Raw genomic sequence first — 20,988 nt, 5'->3', positions numbered from 1 at the left:
AGATTGGTGGTGGGCAGCAGTTGGCTTCTTCCAACAGTCATTCTGACGTTTTGTACAGAGAATCAGCATGAGACCCCTGCCATGTGACTATTTGCTGGGCAGCTAAAGAACTTTCATTGTTGTGGTTGGTGAATAGATGTGTGTGATAGCAATGAAATGAGACAGGTTGGCCAGTTTGTGGTGGTGATCGGGCGGGGGGGGGGGGGGGGGGGGGGGGGGGGGGGGTTGTTGTGTAGATTCTTACGGTTTTACAGTAATCAGATAATCTGCTATCCTTTAAAAAAATTAATGAACTAAAGTCACTGCAATAAAGGAAGGATTGGAGACCACCAGTCAGTATGTATAATGAATTATAAGTAATTTTCAATATTTATAGCTAATTTACAAACGGTATTTACGCATAGTCTTTCATGGTGTTATCACTATGAGCTCTAGGGTCTACTCTGGCTGCAAAAGCTCAGGCTCTGCACCAAGTTCCCGGTGCTTGATTCCCATTGGGTGATGGGTCATAATGTATACCCCTGAAAGGAGCCAGCTGCTACATCCCTCCCCTGTAAGTCCCTTATCATACAATACAAATGAAATAGTTATACTCTTAACAAAACATCAGTACTGAGAGACACTTCATCTACACAGTCCATCAAAAACTCAGTCCGAGAGGGGATTTTCTCTTCCTCTGGGAGCGATGTAGCTCAATTGGCTGTAGCTCCACTGTCGATGTATATTCTGCTGCAAATATCTCACTGGAACTATCCCCTGGAATCCATGTCTCACTTTCTTCAGATATAATGGGAGCAGCACATTGGCCTGCAACTGGCTGATCAGCCACTTCAACTCTTGGGCAAGCCACCACACTGCTTTTGGGCAGAACTGGATTAGGCAACACCATTGGCTCTCTGGATGGCTCCCACCTGCTCAAGTGGTCCACCCGTGTTTCTTCACTAACTTGTCTTATACTTGCACCGCAAACAATAATGGCCCTATTTTAGCCACCACAACTCCAGGAACCTAATTTGGACCATTTTCAAACGTTTTCAAATTTTCTCTATTTTCGAAGAATTATGGTTCCTCTGTTGACAAATCTGCCTTGTCCCATCCTCCCTGCCAAATTTGGAACTACGAAGCATAATCTGGTCGTTAAGCAACGGCTCAGTAGCAAATCAGCTGGAGCTATTCCCATCATAGTGTGCAGGGTGGTTCTGTAAGACAGGAGAACATAGGGCCACTTTAATCTCCAATGGAGCAGGTGATTAATGTTTCATGCCAGCTTTGAATGTTTGGACAGCATGTTCAGTTAACCCATTCGATGAGGGGTGGTATGGTGCTGTGCAAATGTGTTTAATGCCATTGAAGACCATGAACCTTTGGCACCAATTGATTATGGATGGAAATTTTAATTGCGTGATGGAACTGAGGGTGGACAGGTCAAGTCCCAAGTCAATGGGGAGGTTGCAGATGGCTAAGGAGCTGGGAGAGTTTATGGAGTGGATGGGAATGGTTGACCTGTGGAGGAGAGAACTCCTTCTCACACGTGTATAAAGTGTACTTGAGAATTCATTTCTTTGTGGTGAGTCGAGCAGCATTGTTGGGGGTGGTGGGGGCGGACTACGCGGGAATCGTAATATCCAATTACACACTGCATTGGTTGGAGGTGAGGCTCAGCCAGAGGTAGGTGCAGAGGCCGGGATGGAGGCTCGATTTGTTGGCAGACAAGGGGGTCTGTGGAAAGGTGAGGTTGGCAATCGGGGACTATGTGGAAATTAATCAGAATGGGGAGATGTCAGCATCCACATTCTGGGAGGCGTTGAAGGTGGTGGAGTCGTTGAGGAGACTGGTAGCTGTGCGGAAGAAGCTGTTCCTATGTCCGGATGTGCGGCTCTTCAGACTTATGTATCTTCTGCCTGATGGAAGGATCTGAAAGAAGGCAATGTCTGGGTGTGAGGGGTCTCTGACAATACTGTAATAGATGAATCTGAAAGTAACCATTGAACATGTAAAATATTCCTTTAAATACATTTTTGAGCTCTCAGCCAAGCCTCATTATACATTCATAACTGATATCAAATACACATGGGGAGACAGTGGCATAGTGGTACTGGTATTGTCGCTGGACTAGTAATCCAGAGATCCAGAGTCATGCTTTGGGGATCCGAATTCGAATCCTGCCATGGCAGAGGGTGGAATTTGAATTCAATAAAATCTGGAATTAAAAGTATAAAGGTGACCATGAAGCCATTGTCGGTTGTTGTAATAAACCATCTGGTTCACTGATGTCCTTTGCGGAAGGAAATCTGTTGACCTTACCTGGTCTGGCCCTATCTGACTCCAGATTCACAGTAAAGTGGTTGACTCTTTAATGCCCTCAAGGATAGGCACTAAATGCTGGCCCAGCCAGAGACGCCCACATCCCATGAACAAATATTTAAAAACACCGATTAGATCTAGATCTGCAATCTATGCTATCAATTGCACAATGCTATTTACACATGATAAAGGAGTTTCAAATGCCTGCAGTTTCGGCTGTTGATTCTTAAAATATCTGCATGATTGACACTTTGATTGGGCTGCAGTAAAAGATTTATTTTTTGAGAAAGTGTAAAATTATTAATGAATGAAAGTTTTTGAAAAAGCTTTTTTTACAATTCCCACTGGCACATAGAACTCTTTGTGTTATCCAAGTATTGTCATAAAAATCTCTCTCAAGCAAACTCGGCCTCAGTGCAGGAAGAGATTGGGCGCAATTTTTAAATGGCGCACCTATCTCTCTACCCCCCGACCCGACCATAGACCCCACACCCCAATGCCAAACTCACCTGTTGGGGGGTCCTCAACCCCTCGCACCCAACCATGTACTGGCAGGGCACCCCAGGCCTGATTCAATGGACAAAAAGCCAGCTTGGCATCTTGGCAGTTCTTCTGCCAGCCTGACAGTGCCACCAAGGCACCCTTGTAGTGCTAGGGTGACACCCATGTGACACTGTCAGGGTATGGGCTGGCAATGTCAAGGACCCCTGGTGGCACCAGCAGCACCAGGGTTCCAACCTGGCCAGAGGCCAACCACCTGGGGGGTCTCCAATCACCTGGGATACTCCCCAAGTGACATTCCGCCTGGTCCTCATTTGTGGGAACCTGTGCTAAACAGCGTCTGGCTGGGGTCTCCTTGGTGAGCCTGATAGATTCTGGTTACCAGTTAGAAATGGCAACAGCCTAGGTAAGTGAGCGTTTAAGCTCTTTTAACAATGCAAATCTGGGTCCCGCCCATTTTGGGTGGGCCCAGATCGTGACAGCTCACGAATCTCGTTCAATCTCGTGAGGCGTAACAGCCACGTCCCATCCCGATTCCGGTGGATCACGGCCAGTAAATCATACCCAAAGTTTCTTTAAAACTGCTTCCAATTATTGATGGTAAACTACCAGACTTTACTCTGACAAGCTCAGGATTTAAAAATAAAATTTCTAAACAAAATTTCTGTACCACGCTTTTTTAATTTTGGGATGTGAATGTCCCCGGCAAGGGCAGCATTTGTTGCCCATCCCTAATTGTCCTTGAACTGAGAAACTTGCTAGACTATTTCAGAGGGCAGCTAAGAGTCAACCACATTGCTGTGGATCTGAGGTCACACTTAGGCGAGACAAGGAAAGGATGGCAAATTTCCTTCCCTGAGGGAGATGAGTGAAAGTTTTTGCAACAATCAATAATAGTTTCTTTGTCACCATTACTGACTCTTAATCCTCTAAACTTCAGAGAATATAAACTCGATTTACTCAGCCTCTCATCAGAGATCAACCCTCTCATCCCAGAGAACCTTCGCTGTACCAACAATAAGAGTTTCGCTAAGCTGAAGCTTAAGGAGGATAAAGGATGGGAGACCATCCAGGAGAGTGCCACAATGGTAGGGACAAGAGGAGGCAGTAGAGGCACGGATAAGATTTCCAGCAGCAGAAAAGCTAAGGGACAAGTTCACAATGGGATGAAGATAATTATGGGCCAGACAAAATTATATCGAAAATGCAATCTAGTGGGTACGGTGCATGTGTACTTTTTCTCTGAATGTTATCATCTATTCCTTTCTGGTTGTAATAACTTGTGTTTACATTCCGCGGAGCATCGAACTAAGGCACTAATTTCCTGTTGGCATCACATCTTTCCATGAATCACAAGGAAATCCAGCTAAGCAAATATTCTGTCAATGCTTCCAACATGCTGCCAAAAGACATTTGGTATATGCATGCATGATAATCAAAAAATTAAAATCTCGTATGCGTCTAACATTTGGCTTGAGTTCAGTAAATATTAAAACCCCTGAATTAAGATGTACAAGATTTTTCTAATCAATTGCTGAAGGAAGCTATGATATATGGGCTGTTGAAGCATAGCATGTAAATTAATAATTACATCTGAGATTAAACATCTGAGTGACAGGTAAATAAAGACTAGTTGATCCATTGACCTGTTTATTATGCAGTTCAGCATCATGACCTTTACGGCTCCCATCCACCGGCATTAAGAGAGAGATCAAGCTTGCGGTGTTCTTTTTGTCAAATTGTGCATTGTACCGATGCACTCCACAACCCCATCTTGGCTTACCCCAAAACATGCAGAGTAAAAACACCAGCAATCGGCACAAAGGGCTGGATTTTTGTAGAGTCAGGTAGATTCCACGGACCTATAAAAATGGCAGCCAGAAACCGATTCTGGGATTCCCATTCCCAGTGTTCCTGATTTTTACCAGTGCCTTTAATGGGTGCAGACTGATTCAGACCATGAGCCTGTGCTCTGCATTCCTGACCTGGCCAGCTCCATTGTGGGAATAGGCATGTTCCAGCCCGACACAATCGTCATGGCGTCGGCTCAGCTTTCCAAGTTTTGGTTCATGGTACCTCAGAGATATCATGAACCATAGTCTGCATGAGCGAATCTCTTGAAAAAAGGTTCAAAAGGTCCTCCTCGTGTCCCTCATGTCAAGGTGCAGCCCTGAAAACAAAGCGCCATAGCACCTCATGACCCCATGCCAAGAGATGAAAGTCATCCACTGCCCATGGCCGCTCATGGTCTCATGTCAAGGTATGCTCCCCAAACAATTCCCATGACCATTTATGGGCCCATTCCAAGGGATGGCCTCCCACCAAGCCCTCATTGACCCCTCATGCAAACCCATGCCAAGCTATGGCACCTCAACGCTCAGGGGAGATGGTAGCATAGTGAATTGTTACTGGATTAGTAAAGCAGCATCCCACCACTCCAGATGGTGAAATTTGAATTCAATAAAATCTGGACTTAAAAGTCTAAAGATAACCAAGAAATCATGGCTCATTGTCGTAAAAATCCATCTGGTTCACTGATGCCATCCTTACCTGGCCTGACCTACATGTGTCTCCCGACCCACAGCAATGTGGTTGACTCTTAACTGCCCCTCAAGGGCAATTAGGGATGGGCAATAAATGCTGGTCTAGCCAGTGATGTCCCGTGAACCAATAAGAAAAAAATCATCCACTGTTGACTGAAAAGAACCAATGAACCCTGGAAGTAATTGTAAAAACCCCTCTAGGTGAGAGGATTTATTGGTTCCTGCATAAGTGGAACATTATTGTTGATGCCAAGACATCAATATTATGGGGGGAAATTTTCCATTCTCTGCCTAGAGTGCTGGCTGAGGCATCAAAATCAATGTGCTGCTCGCTGGCTGCACAGCCAGCTTTCTCACCACTTTGTGCATCTCTTTGTGCAGAGAAAATCTGAAAGCAATACCCATGCCGTCACACAGGCTAACAAGGCCGGAGGGATGTCAGCAGTGCCGCAAATCCCAAGATTGGAGTGTCTTTAAGCAAAAAGAGAACCCAACCCCCATGAGCACAGGGAACCCCTCTCCCACGGACATAGGGGAACCCCCTTGTATAAGAGAAACAACCCCCCCCCCCCATGGACATCCCTGTAGGGGCTAACCCTTGACACTGCCCCCGGCTCTGCCTCCAGGCACTGTCCCTCAGGGCTGTACTTTCCTGTGCACCCAGGCAGGTTCCCTCTGCTTGGTTCCCATTTTTAAAAACTTGTAAACCTCGCTAATGTGGCGAGATTCCAATGTGGTTGGTTGATATGGTGGAAAAGCCCTTTAATTTCATTATAATTTATTTAAATGGATTTCCTGACCTTTCTGGGCAGGATGCTCTTACGGCACTGGCGAGGAGCAGGATAAATCTAAAATTACATCTTGCCATCATGATTCACATTTTCTCACTCTCGTGATATTTTATACCCATGTCGCTGTTTGTACGCATGGTGAACAACTGTGTGTATAGGATATCGGACAAGACTGTGAGAGTGGAAATGTTAGATATTGTACAAATTTAGTGTAACAGGAAATGAGATGGTGTTGTGAATAGAAGTGCTGATGTGAGAACAGTTTTCTGGTTGATTGATAATGTGGACCAAGAGTTTCTCCAGTTTGCCTTTTTTATAAGTAACTTTTGCTGTTTCAAGATAGAACTGTGGATAATCCACATGAAGCTATCACTTGATTGATTTCCTTCTTGTGTGTCTCTGAAGAAGGCTTCAGGGACAAGTTCGACCCATTTCACTTTTACTCCAGTTAAGTAAATTCACCTAACAAATGGGAAAAACAAGCATTACTCATTTGTACTGACAATACAAGTGTTTCTGTCTTGTACTGTACTTTATGTTCTCTCACAGTACTTTGCCTGTAAATCATTCTTGGAGTTCAGAGGATTCTTCTTTTTGAAGATATCTTTTTCCAAACATAAACAATATCGATAAAATACTCAATCCACCAAAGAACAGTTAGCAGTTTGTACAGTTTTTCCACTTTTAATCCCTCCCCTCCCCCTACCCCCACGATGAACAGCTCATCAAATAAAGTCATGAGCGGCCTCCACCGCACTTTGAAGCCCTCTTCTGATCCCTCAGAGCGAATTAATCTTCTCCAGCTGGAGGAAGTTGCGTAAGTCCTCAACCAAGTTGCCATCCCCGGTGGGATATCCGACTCCAATTTACAAGGATCCTTCACCAGGCAATCATGAGAGGCGAAGGCTACAACACTGCCCCCCTTCCCCTCCAGCAGCCCCGGCTCCTCTGAAACCCCAAAGATTGCCACCATAGAGTCTGTCCTGACCTCAGCCCCCTCTATCCTGTATAACGTCCCAAACACCGCCTCCCAAAATCTCTCCAACTTCTCGCAGCCCCAAAACATGAGAGCATGTGAGCATGATTTTCCTGCCCCTGCCCACATTACCCCTGGAGGAACCCACTCATTCTTGTCTGAGTCATGTGTACCCTGTGCACCACCTTAAACTAAATCAAGCTCATCCTCACGCAGGAGGAGGTTGAGTTCAACTGCCGCATCGCCTCACATTAGAGACCCCAGTCTATTTCACTCCCCAAATCCTCCTTCCATGTATGCTTTATCCTCACCACCTGTTCCTTGCCCTGCTCTTCCAACCCTCCCCCAAGTCATCACGGAGCAGCAGTTGCTCTAAAAATGTGTACTCCTGTAGCTGGGGGACCATTAGCCATTCCTTTCACGCGAAGTCCCTCACCTGCATATACCAAAACTTGCTACCCCTTGGTAGCTCAAACCTCTCCTGCAGTTCATCCAATGCTGCACACTCCCCCTCCGAGAACATATCCCTAAACCCACTCCAGCCCCACCTCCCTCCACTTCCCATACATCCCATCCATCCCACCATGGCTTAAACCTGTAGTTCCCACACAGTGGCGTCATTCCGACATTTTATCTAACTTAAAATGCCTCCTCAACAGGTTCCATATCCTGATAGTTGACTGCACCACTGGACTACCCATATACTTCCCCAGGGCTAATGGCAACGTGGGCGTCACCTGGGCCCTCATGCTAGAACCCCAACAGGACTCCTCCTCCAATCTGATCCTCTTCACCCCCCTCCCCCCCCACCAACGCCTCACCTTCTCCACTTTCGCAACCCAGCAATAATGCCAGGTCGGGAGCGCCTTTCTGCCTTTGTAGCAGAGCCCTCTTCACTCTGAGTACCTTCCCCACCCATATGAACTCCAAAATCCGTGCTTCCACCCTCCGGTAGGAGGCTTTAGGGAGAAAAATCGGGAGGGTCTGAAAGACCAACAGGAATGTTGGCAGCACATTCATCTTTACCACCTGCACCCTCCCTGCCATCATCAAGTGCAAAGTATCCCACCTCTTGAAATCCCCCTTAACCTCTTCCACTAATGCTTTCGAGTTCCACTCATGTTGGATTCCCAAATATCTAAACTGCTCTTTTGCCACCTTAAACGGTAGTAACCCCAAATTGGATCCCCGCCTCGCCGTATTCACCAGGATATACCTTGCTCTTCCTTACGTTTAACGTATACCCAGAGAAGGCCCAAATCTCTCCAATAGGCCCATAATTCTGCCCATATCTTCCAGCGGGGATGACACACACAGCAACAGATTGTCTGTGTACAGTGACACCAATGCTCCCTGCCACCTCACATTCCCTCGCAACTCAGCTAACCCCCGAAGGGCCATTGCCAAGGTCTCAATTGCCAACGCAAATAACAATGGTGACAACGACACCTCTGCTTCATTCCCTATGTAACCCAAAACACCCTGAACTCTTCTCATGTGTATGCACACTAGCCACAGGGAACACATACAAAAGATGAACCCATGCCACAAACTTCGGCCCAAACCCAAACTTACTCAAAATTTCAAATAGGTATCTCCACTCTACCTGGTCAAAGGCCTTCTCTGCATCCATCGATACAATAACCTCCAGTGCCCAGCCCCCGACGGAATCATAACTATATTCAGCAGCCTCTTAATGTTACTGGAGAGCTGCCTACCCTTCACAAAACCTTGTTTGATCCTGAGAGACCAACTCTGGCACACACCCCACCAACCTACACACCAACACCTTCACCAATATTTTCACGTCCATGTTCGACAAAGAAATGGGCCTGTAGGATCCACTCTCCAGTGCAACGATGCTGAGGGTGGATAGACAATACAGCACAGTTGAAGTAACAGAGGGTGTAGTTTGTGACTGATCATTACAGCGGTTTCAGTGTCATGGCTGGGCTAGAAACCTTGCGGATCTTCATGGTGTTGTGGGAAAGATGGGCATGGAAATTTAGAAGGCGTTTCCCAAGAAACCTTGAAATGTTGGCAGTCTTCACGTCCGAGTAAATTAGTTTTCAGACCAGCTGAGAACTGTTTCCATGAACCATCACAAGTATTCTCGATCCGACAGACTGCAAACATTTACTCAAGGATTTCCTTTTGACACGAGGAAGTGTTGAATAAATAAGTTATTGTCAAAAACAGGAGGTGCAGATGAGAAACATGAGCAGCAGTGTGTGTGAAGCTAAATTTATCTGGGACAGCATGCCTTCAAATGCTTTCCAACTCTCTCTAAAACAGGCAATCAGAATTTGGGGGATGGGTGGTGGTAGAGAGGATGGGAGTGGAGCAAGTGAGTTAACAAATTTATTAAGGAAAGAAAAGTGACCTGTTGACCGAGCCATTGCAAAACAATGGGTAGCTTTTTTTTAGTTCTGATTTATGAAAGACTGAAGATGTCACTTTTATTATTTCCTCTGCGTAACCAAACCATGAAATCAAATTACATCTTGGCTGCACTATCAATGAAAGTGTGGTCGCATTTGGGTTTTTGTTTATCCTCAAACGTGAAACCTGAACAGGGAAAATAACTTATTAGGATTTGTTTTATTTTTTTCATTCTATGAAGCTGGGTCTTCCAGGCACTTATTGCCCATCCATAATTGTCCTTGGAAGTGGTAATACAACTAAGCAACATGTTTGGCTACATAATTAAGAGGGCAGTTAAGAATCAACTGCACTGTCAAAGGCCACATCTGGCAAAGACAGCAGACTTCCTCCCCTGAAGAACACCAGTGAAGCAGTTATGTTATGATGACCACCTGATAGCTGTATGATCATGTTATACTGAAACCAGCTTTTTAAAAATTGATATCAAGTTTTCAAATTGGATTATTATTAGTCCAGGCTTTGGGATTACTAATTCAGTTGCTCAATCACTACACGACCATAGCGGTTTACATGTAATGCCTCGTTCATGTCCTTGGTGCAACTCAGTATGCTTCACAGTGAACGATTTTGATTGAAGTGTGGTCCCTGTTGTTGTGTACAAAATGTGACAGCTAATTTGCTTCTGGAAGGTCCCTCGTGTAATTTAGATGCATGACCACTTAATATGTCTTTTAAAATTTTTTTATTGGTTTTGGTTGAGGGAATGAATGTTGGCCCAGAGAGTGGGAGTGCTCCTTGCTTTGTCCTGAAGCAAAGGAGCACTCCCACTCTCCAGGCCAACATTCATCCCTCATTGTCATTGAATCCGATGCCCACCTGGGCAAGGCAGTTTAAAATCTTTTACAATTTTATTGCTTTTGACAGTTGGGCTGGGCTTAAAAATAACTGGGTTAGACAGGAAAAGAGTGATGGTGCGTGAGTGGTGTTGGTGATGTAATGGTAGGTACAGTTTCAGAGCGATAAAAGGGATGGGCTTTGACTGCATGGCCCCTGATTTCTTAGCACTATTTGAAGTGAAATATTAACTTTGAATAATGCACCTGTTGGAAATCACTCATCTGTAATCTTGCATGAATTTCTCCATTTATATTTAAGAACTTCTCAGAATAGATTTTAGTCTTGGCTTGTTTCTCATTTCTTATTATGTACTTCAGTCACACGTTTTTGCTTTGAGTTTGCACATTTAGTCGATGTTTAATCTAATGTATTATGCTGCTACTAAGCTGAGTTGTTTATTCTTTCATGGGATGTGGGCATCACTGGCATGGTCAGCATTTGTTACCCATCCCTAATTGCTCTTGAACTGAGTGGCTTGCCAGGCAATTTAAGAGTCAACTGCATTGCTGTGGGCCTAGAGTGACATGTAGGCCAGACCAGCGGTAAGGATGGCAGATTTCTTTAGTGGACTATATGGGGTTTTATCACTGTGATGTTCTTTGTGTTGCTAAGGTTAGGATGGATGGCGTAGTGTTCACAAAGACCACAAAATAACTTTAAATTGAACAAAGCTATCAATTTATTAACACTAATTTGGATTCAACACTTACTCTAGGTAATACACAATTGATAATAAACATATAATCTACACTCATCTACTACTAATCTCTAAACTATAACATTACCTCTGATCTGCTCTCACTCACACTTTCTTTCCTTCAATCGGTTCTCTCGCCTTCTCTTGAACCTCTCCCCCATAAGGCTTAGCATCAATGTCTTATATACTTCTACATTTAACTCTCTCTTGTGGGTGAGTTAGACATTTCATTAACTCTTGCAGTTATATTTATGATAATGTCCCAATATCAATCAATTATAGTTTCATGGTTCACCATTACTGATTTTACATTCCAGATTTATTTGTTGAATTTAAATTCTAGCCTTATTTCCAGAGGTCCATCCTTCCAGCAAGAGTTACCAATCCATCAGTGGAAGCGTCCCCGAGTTATTTTCCCGACTTCTCCAGCCTAGACAATTTTTTCCCCAATTCATCTCCCATCCTTAATCAAAGTGTGCAGCGCTTAAACTCAGCATTGACTCGTGATGAAAGCCTAAACTACCTTTGTTTATACAACTGAAAACAGTTTATTTCTGAGCTGTGGTTCAGTGGGTGGCTTGCTAGGTTGCAGGTTCAGCTCCCACTCTAGAAGCTTCAGCATGAAATCTTGGCTGGTAATCAAGCGCAGCACCACTCTACTGTCGGAGGTATCATCCTTTGGATGAAACTTTGAACCAAAGCCTAATCTGCCCTTCAGGTGGATGTACAAAGATCCCAAGGTAATATTTCACTGCATGGGAGTACTAGTCAATGTTTAACCGTTGCCCACATCACTTTTTATTAAGGAGAGATTATTACCACATTATAGCAAGTCATTATCACACTGCTGTGCAATGCAACAGTGACTATGCACCACTAGCTGTAAAGTGTTTTGGCATTTCCTGATCTTGTGAAAAGTGCTATGTAAATGCAAGTCTGTCTAATTCTGAGTCAACAGCATCTAAAATGTTTTGTTTGTTGGGTTAATCAGCCTTATTTTGAATTAAACAGAACGGTTTGTCATTTTAACTTCTGAATGGTTTCTGAACTCCCAGCCCTCTCCATTGTATTTTGATAATATTTTTTTTCCCAAAACACCACTGGTTAAAATGGTGCCGCAGTCAGCTCTATTTTCACTCCCTACAATACAGACTAGGCTGTGAAGCACTGCCAAGAACAACACAGACAGTGGGGAATGTTGTTTTTGAGACATCAGTAAGACACACAGCATTGTCTCTTACTCTTCACAAGCCATTCCAGTGCTGAAAGTGGATGTAGGCACAGGAATAAAACAAATGCATTTGGGTGACAGCTTCTTAGCTTTCTCAATGCCTTCAGTAATTATCCATGTGATAACGGAGTCAGTGTTATTCCACAGTAAAACTGTAGTAATTCAAATAAAAGAATGCAGGACTGTGACTGGAAAAGCTTTAAAGTGTAACTTTTGTGTCATTTTATAATTTGTTAGAGGAGTTCCTTTTTTATTCCATTCTCCATTGTTCCAGTTTCTTGCTGCGGTGCTATTTTATGCATTGAACAGTGCTTATCTCGCCCAAAAGAAATGTGGAAGGCATAGAGTCCTTGGGCTCTGTAGTGTCTTGGGAATCTGTGGCTGCTTTGCTTTTTCACAAGCTTCTTTATGTGCACATTCCCACAACCTGGCCATTCAGTTCCCCAGTCATAAAGTCTAATATCAAATTTTTTGCAAGCAAGCTTTTGAAACCACTTGTCTAGCGGTCAAACACATGTATTTTGTTTAGTTGTACCTTTTATGTTCTTGCCCGCTCTCCCAGTCTGCCTTTTAGAACATTTAGTCAAGGGCATGATGTTGTTTTGTATTTAAGGCTTTGTTTTTTGTTTGCCAACTTTCCTCTGCTGTCCAGGAAAGTAGTGCAGTGCTGGCTGTCGTCCAAGAATGCGTTTTCAATCATTTCTTCAATCTCATTCAAATGGGGGCGATTTGGATAAAGCCAGAGGGGAGAAGGGATGGGCGAGAGAGAAAAAAACGAGACAGAGCTGGGTTCAGCAGCAGGGCAGTGAGGCCTGAAAAGAGGTTTGAGTTGATGGGTGAGGGGAAGGAGGGGGAGTAGCTGAAAGAATATGAACTGTAAGGCTCTCAAGCTTCGAAGACTGTTTAATGTCGGTAACAGCACATTAATGTCAATTTTGTTTATTCACTGCAGCCCCATCGGGAAAAGTGATTTTTGTGGAGAAGATTTAACTCCAATACAGACATGATAATCAAAACTATTCAGAAGCAAAGTGCTTTTTGTTCTTCCTAAAAATCAATCTTTAATCTATGACCTTATCTCTTCAGCAACCTCATAGCTGCAGATCTTCGAATGATAGACTACAATCATTTTCAAATGTGTGCTGTCGGTAGAATATGTATACTTCTTGATTAACCGTCCCATTTGAGTCCACCGTGACTGATTGAATTGGAAAAATATCTCTTTGCTTAAATGGAGCTGAGGCACATGAGTGCAAGATAAAGATAGCTTTAATTTGGATACAACGTTTGTACTGGTGTTAGCTCAAACTAAAGGGGATGATCTTGAATCTTACTGCATTGATGAAGGCCATTCAACCCATCCTGCTTGGAATGCTTCAAATCAAAAGCTATAAAAGGCCTACATGGCCAATATTGTGAAACGTTAAGCAAAGAGAAATCTGTGATGTGAAAAGAAGTATGGATGTGAAAGGAAAATAGGAGCATATGGAAAAAGGAGTTGGTAACAACTTCTGGTAACAGATGTTGAAACAAAGTGATAATTCTCACTGTGCCACCTCTCGCTTTCATAACTTTAGTAAAAGCTGATTGTTTTGTCACATTCCAGGGCTGTCTCTCAATTATTGTCAGCAGATTTGTCGAATTATACATTGCTGAATAAGATTGAACAGAAATAAGTGTAGAGTGAAGATTGCATTAAATAAGACTGAAACCTGAATTCTAAATGTTGCGGACTCAAACTGATTGCGCTGGCACATTAAATGAGTGCCTGTAGCAAGTCTGGTGAATTAATCAGTCTGTATTAGTCTTCCCCTATCTACGTTCTGACTAAATGACTGCAGTATTTCAACAGAAATAAATAAAACCCGGCAGCCTGAGTGTTTGTTGCTGACTTTATGAAAGGATTAAGGTTAGATTTGGCAAGAGCTCAAGTTAGTGCTGCTATCTGGCGAAGCAGACAATCGGGCTGCATTTAAAAAAAAGGTTTCAACATTTATCAGCAGTTGCCATGTTGATCAAATTGCATTTTCCTGTGTTTTAAGTAACATTTATAATGGAATCTTCAATTGACATTACAGTCAAAATTGTGAAGTGTTCGCTATTATTTATTGGATTATATTAAAGGCATCTTGGAGGTCAGAATTATATCTCTAGCTTTCAGGTGACACCTCATCCTCTGTGATTTCAGCTTCCATCACAACTCAGCTGCCCGCTCCACACCCACACTAACTTTCCACTTAGTGAACAGCAACACTACAGTGTTAACTCCATAGCACAAATCAAGTCAATTTGCTGGAGCTTTTTGGCTGAAGAGCATTATGATATTTACACTTGGGGAATCTGCTGTGTTAAGAGCTGTAAACTGACAATACGTGTTGCGGTAGAAATAAAGCATAACAATAGCTCCAGAAATCAAAGGGAACACCTGACACGCTGTGACAGGCTGGAAACACTGGTTAATTTGTTTTATAAAGATAAACAGGATGCAATAAAAGATTTTTACTTTACAGGATCGTCTTGTAATTATGTGTTAGAATTAACATTTTTTGAAAATGAGTCTTAAAGAGATATTTTTACAGTCAAACACGTGCACTGTAATGTTTCCCTTGGATTCAGCAAGGAGTTTCCACAAATACCAATGTCATTGTCAATGATGTTGATTTTACAAACAAAGCAAGTAATTGGACCGTGCCGTATAGCCTGTCCCCCATAGAAAGGTGTGTGAAGAAAAGCAACCTTCACCACAAGTCCATCAGGCAGCGCACTGCTCGTAACCATCTTCTAGGCCCTGAGGCATAAGAAAATGATGGATCCTATTGGATGGTTCCCTGAGCTGACTGTCAAATTCATTTGAGGCATCTGTGGGGTAGAAGAGTTGGTTGCACACTTCCTTGTGGAGTGTGTTTTGGAAAGAAGGTCTGGACAGAGATGCAGTGATCTTTGTCAAGATTCAGTCCAAGTAGTTCCATGACGCCGCTGCCAGGAGTGGTTTGAATTTTGGGGTGGCACAGTGGTTAGCACTCCTCACTCACGTCATTCTGACCTCGGGTGACTGTTTGTTTGTTTTTACATTCCCATGTGGCTTATTTTTAATACTGCATGTATTCCTCTCAAATTGACAAATTAAGTTACAAAATTAAACTGCATTTGTTGTAATTAAGGAAGATTAACTCTTGATTTGGTGATTGATATATGAAGCTTACTATAGAATTCGCTAAAGCAGCACACATGGACCAAGTAGGTAGAAAACAAAGGTTGGATTTATTTATGGTACACAAGATTCTGTTGGGGTTTTCATACTAGTCATCTGATCCCCAGTTAAGGGGAAGCTCGTATTCAGTGAAGGTCACAGGGAATCTGATAGTCCTGATGCAGTGACCTCTGTGAGGGTTAATACACCTACAAAACCTTTCACAATCTGTCCAACTTGGTTGATAGAGGAAGTGCCAATATTAATCAAGACGTGTTTAAGTCCAAAACAAGACTCTTGAAATAGGTTGGGTGTTAACATGTCTTAATCCTGTTTGAAGTTGTGGTGTGCTATCCTCACTTTAACTTTCATGGAACAAAATAGGATAATTGGAGATTTTAATACCATTGTACTTATATTTTCATGGGATGTGGGCATCACTGACAAGGCCAGCATTTGTTGCCCTTTCCTAATTGCCCTTGAACTGAGTGACTTATCACATCATTTCAGTTAAGAGTTAATCACATTAATCTGGAGTCACATGTGGACCAGACCAGGTAATGCTGGCAGATTACCCTTCATTGCTTTTTTTACACTAATGACAAGCTCTTGAAATAATCAAGTTGCAACAGTTATCACGATCATTATATAGAGCCTTTTGGATCTTCATTGACAATTCCCCTTTTTCCAAAGTAAACCATAGATTGGCAAGTTGCAAACCTTACACTGTGGAGAATCTGATTAAGAAAGGGACTGAAGGGTTTGGCTTGTTATCCTTATCAGTTTGCTTGAATGGCACAATTCATCAAAAAGACTAATGAGATAGACTCCAACACAATGGCCGGGATTCTCCCCCAACCGGCGGGCGGGCGGTACCGGCGCCAAAGAGTGGCATGAACCACTCCGGCGTTGGGCCGCCCGAAAGTTGCGGATTCCCCCGCACTTCCAGGGGCTAGGCCGACGCTGGAGTGGTTGGCGCCGTGCCAACCGGCGCCGAAGGGCTTCCGCCAGCTGGCACGAGTTGGCACATGCGCGGGAGCGCCAGCGTGCTCTGGCGCAAGCGCACAACAACTGGTGTGATCCCTGCGCATGCGCAGGGTGTTTCTTCTCCGCGCAGTCATGGTTGAGCTTTACAGAGGCCGGTGCGGAGGGAAAGATCGCGGGCCAGGCCACCGTGCGGGGGCCCCCCGGGGCCAGACCCCCCCCCCCGTGCCCCCCTGAGGACTCCGCAGGCTGCCCTCAGAGCCAGGTCCCGCCGGTATGGACCTTGTGTTTCACGCCATCGGGACTGGCCGGAAACGGGCGGCCGCACGGCCTATTGGGGCCCAGATCATCGCCAGGACGTCCATTGGCAACGGCCCCCCCTGGCGGGACGTGATCCCCCCCTACCCACCAAAAAACCGGCATTGGAGAATTCAGCAGCCGGCGTTGGAGCGGCGGGGCGGAATTCCAGCTGCCCCCCCATCCCGCGCCCAATAGGTATAGAATATAGAAGCAAGAAAGCATTACTGCAATTTTATAGAGCAATCAAGTGACATGGAATATTGAGTTCAATTTTGGGTGCTTCAGCTGAGGAAAATGATGCTGGCCTGTAAAAATCCACCAGCATACAATAACAATGATTTTTAATCGATTAGGTAATCTTCGGATATATTTCCTGGAGGTTCACAAGCACTTTCAGTATGAGAATCCCGAATAAGCGCCAATATTCTTGGAATTCAAGCAAAGTTCATCCAAAGTGACCCAGGAAACGCTTTGTTGTTTAGGATTTCTGAATGTGAAATTCACATGCAGCTCAGGAGACCGCAGATACAATCGGAACTGAACTGCTTTGGAGGTTGATACTTGAGAAATGAGAGTATTATAGGTGGGGTGAAATAGGAAGGAAGTGGGCAAAAAACATGGAAACTGCCATGGCGAACAACAATGGTTGAATAGAGTTGACAAATTTGATGGCATATTCTATTATACTTCCTGTGCAAAGTTTCTGAAAAAGCAGTGATAGTGATAGTGTTCCTTAATGCTGTATAAAAGGAATCTAGTTTTAGTTCTGCCAGTCTGAAAGAGCTGTTTTCGTCAGCTAATTCCTTCTCGTGGATTTTTCCCTTTTCCTTGTCTTTTTCCTCTGTTGCATTGACTGGTTCGTTCTTTTCTTCACTGGAGCTTCTAAAATGTCCACTGTTTCAGTTAATTGAATGTTGTGTGGTGATGGAGTTGCTGATGGTTTCCACATCGATATGTTGGGCATGTCCAGATGTCTCACCACATTCTTCGGTTTAATGTTCTGTTGCTGAAGTGGGTGTATGTGCAAAGGCAATGTCAAGTTGTTTGGAAAATTCATATAGGGTTGGTATAGTTGGGGTGGAACTATTAACGCTATTCTATTCATAACTGGCAGCGGTGCTTGTGAAATAGGATACATGTCCACATCCGTTGGCTTAAGAAGTCGCTTTTGATGTTGTTTTGCTTGGGGTGCAACATCTATGTAAGCAGGGTTAACTCCAGTGATGGCAGCTATCTGATGGGCATTCCTCAAGTCTGCAAAAGCCCTCTCGGGCAGAACTGGATTGTAAAGTGTTGACCGAGGCACACCGCTCACAAACCTATGAAGGATTGTCAGCCATGTCCCATTGCTGATGGGATTGAGGGTAACCCTCGGCCAAAGTGAAGCCAAGCTGTGGAGAGCTTCTCTATTCCAGCCAGATTCAGAAAAATTATCATCGGTATGATAGAGTGCAGAGAAATAAATATCCAACCTCGTGCTGGGATAATTTACCAAGAAATCATACATTTTGTTCATGCAGTAATGGGTTCTTTCATTGCACGGGGTGTAATTGGAGTAGATAGTAATGTAAGCAATATTTTCATAGGAATACAAGAGTGTATCCAGATAGCCATCTATATCAAAGAAGATAGATTCTGGATGAAGGTGAAACAAAGTACAGTTCGTTACTTGTCCTTTCTGCACTAGGGTACCAGATGATAACTTCAGTTCATAAAAGATCAGATGCCTGCCAGACTGTGGTTGAGCATAGGGAAACCCAAAGCTTTCATAAAATTCAATGTAGGAAACACGTGCTTCTTCCCCTGTTTTGATGTGATACGGACATTTTGGACAGCTCTCAGTGAAATACAGCCAGTAGTAAGGCTTCACCAGTGTGCCCTGGGGAGCAATGTATTCTTCATAAACAGCCATCATGATGGTTGGTTCACCTCACCATTTGGAAAGAATACTTTCACTGCAACATCATAATCCTTTACGGGCAATGTATTCCTGAAAGAAAAGTTAAAATGGGTGCTGATTATACACAGAAAAGTGGTTTTACATTGTTCATGTAAGAAGGAAAAACAGTCACTGTTCCAATTTTAGAATAAAAGTAGACAATGGAAGGTCAAATCTTCCGTCAGAATGCCCTTTCTTTTATTACTTTGATTTTTTTACATTTCAGATTTCTAGCATCTGCAACATTTCCTTTGTATTGGCCATAAATAGAAGATAGTTATTAATAATTTCAATAGGGAAATTAGAAATTACTTAGTGGTTACAATCTGGAACTTATTTCTGCAGGAAGTAATTTATGCAAATAGCTTGGATGCTTTCAAAATGAAGCTAGAAGAGAAAAAAAATACAAAGATACAGGAGATGGAACTGGAGCAAACTATAAATAGTACAAATTAGTTGGGCTGAATGGCCCGTTCCTATGCTGTAATAGGAGCCCAGTACAGAACCTCGGCAGAGACAAGGCTGTTATTGCAACAAGTTTATTAAGTACTAACACTACAAAATGACAATAACACCATTATTTTTTTTTTCGCTTTGCACATGAATAGATTGGGATAAAATGCCTCCATGATTTTTCAATCTACCTATTTTGGTGAGGTGTGACTTATTTTTTTGAATGGGCATTTTTCCCTTTCTCTCTACCTCTTGAATGTTTTAGCTCATTTCATTGGGTTTAGCTTGTATGAGTGCCGGTTGCTCTCGGTATGTTGCCCAATTGACCTTTGTGTTCATTCACCTGCCAGCCTTCACCTTAACTGTCAGGACATAATGAACCCATTTCAGCATGTCCTAACTTAATCAGTTTCCCCTCTTCCCTCCCAGGCACAAAGGGCACTGAAGGGAATGAGAAGCTGTTTGACCAGCTGTGGCGAAACCTTCAGGAAAACATGCAATCAGAGTTGGCAACGTTTAGGTTCACCTCGGTTGAGAAATAATTAATAAATGATCAATAGCTGTGTAATTTTTAAATGGGGACATGAATTCACAAATGTAGCAAGAGTAATTAGCTTCATCCGCTGGAATTTCTAACACAATGTTTCAGTGTTGAAATGAAAATGAGAAAAACAAATTGGTAGCAAAACAATTGTAAAATATATATATTGCTGGAGAGACACCCAACTAAATTTCTAGCCAGAAATAAATAATTTTGTCTGTGCTGCATTTATATTACTCAATGTGTTGAATCTCAAGTGCAGTACTGAAGCCTGGAGTCATGATAAATAAATTCCTGTGAATCTATTATGATCTGAATATGAAACTGTTGAATACAGTTAGAATGATAGGCTTAGGCCTGAATGTGAAAATATAAATTATCCAGTGTTTACCTGTAACCAGGAGACCCAGCTAAGCTTCATTAACATGTTTTCCTGGTTCCCTGGTGTCTTTTCGATTCATTTGAAATGTGAAGTGTATTCCAAATGTTGGACATCTGTTAGTGAAAATCTGCAGTAGATCCTACGAACATATATTTCTTTCACCTGTGATTCTGTCCTTTTGCTTGGGAAGTTGTTTGGTTCGTGAGTTCGCAAGGGTGGGGCAGCTTTTGTTTATGAGCAAAGGGGATGGATAATAAACTCCATGGCAATGAGACTTTGTTCTAGGTTACAGTTCCTCATGTAGAGAGCTTGTACATTTCTGCCAGGTTTCCTTAACCTAATTTAATCACCATCATAAGACCACAGTGCTACAAATGCGTGAATCACTGAGTGTTTCAAAACTAGAATGATAAGCGAAGTGCCACATTGTATGCGACAAAGTTCACTGAATGATGTGTGTTTTAAAATGTTATAGATGGCTGACTGACTGCCAGTTACAAAGAATTGCACAAGTTAAGGGATTGTGAGAACAAAGGTTTGAGTGGGTTTCACCTTGAACTTGAGGTTTTCAATTCCTCCATTGTTTCCTTGCTAGGTCTTTAGGTTTTGGTATTAAAATGTGGCAATCAATCTTGTCATTCAGGGTGAGTCAGAGAATTTGATAAAATGCGACAAGAAACATGTGCCGTTTGTAAGAATTTTATTACAGGTAAGTCATTACTACAGCTTGTTTTAAATTGGCTCCTGGTGTTGGCTATAGCCTTTTGGTGGTATTGTTCAATTGCTTGGAAGAGTGAAAAGTGAAAGTCGCCATTGTCCCAGATGACTATAGCTGCTCTCCCCTTTGAGAGAGAGAGAGGGAGAGAGTTGACTG

General features: G+C 43.1%; 2 protein-coding genes across 2 annotated transcripts in view; one reads left to right on the top strand and one right to left on the bottom strand.

Annotated features, from left to right (window-relative positions):
• LOC119964231 overlaps positions 1–20,988 on the top strand; it is a 901,051-nt gene that overhangs the window by 720,050 nt on the left and 160,013 nt on the right.
• Positions 17,596–20,303, bottom strand: LOC119964098 (putative C->U-editing enzyme APOBEC-4). Its single transcript, XM_038793405.1, has 2 exons — positions 20,124–20,303; positions 17,596–18,789 (listed from the first exon to the last, which is right to left on the bottom strand). Exon 2 carries the CDS (start codon positions 18,712–18,714, stop codon positions 17,596–17,598), a length of 1,119 nt encoding a protein of 372 aa, XP_038649333.1. The 5' UTR covers positions 18,715–18,789; positions 20,124–20,303.

This window comes from Scyliorhinus canicula, chromosome 4, assembly GCF_902713615.1.
Source record: "Scyliorhinus canicula chromosome 4, sScyCan1.1, whole genome shotgun sequence".
In the NCBI taxonomy this organism is placed as follows: Eukaryota; Metazoa; Chordata; class Chondrichthyes; order Carcharhiniformes; family Scyliorhinidae; genus Scyliorhinus; species Scyliorhinus canicula.
This window is presented reverse-complemented; position numbering and strand designations above follow the sequence as displayed.

Bases quoted from the DNA above. Each gene is read 5' to 3' on its own strand.
- LOC119964098 (XM_038793405.1), bottom strand. From the start codon at position 18,714: ATGATGGCTGTTTATGAAGAATACATTGCTCCCCAGGGCACACTGGTG.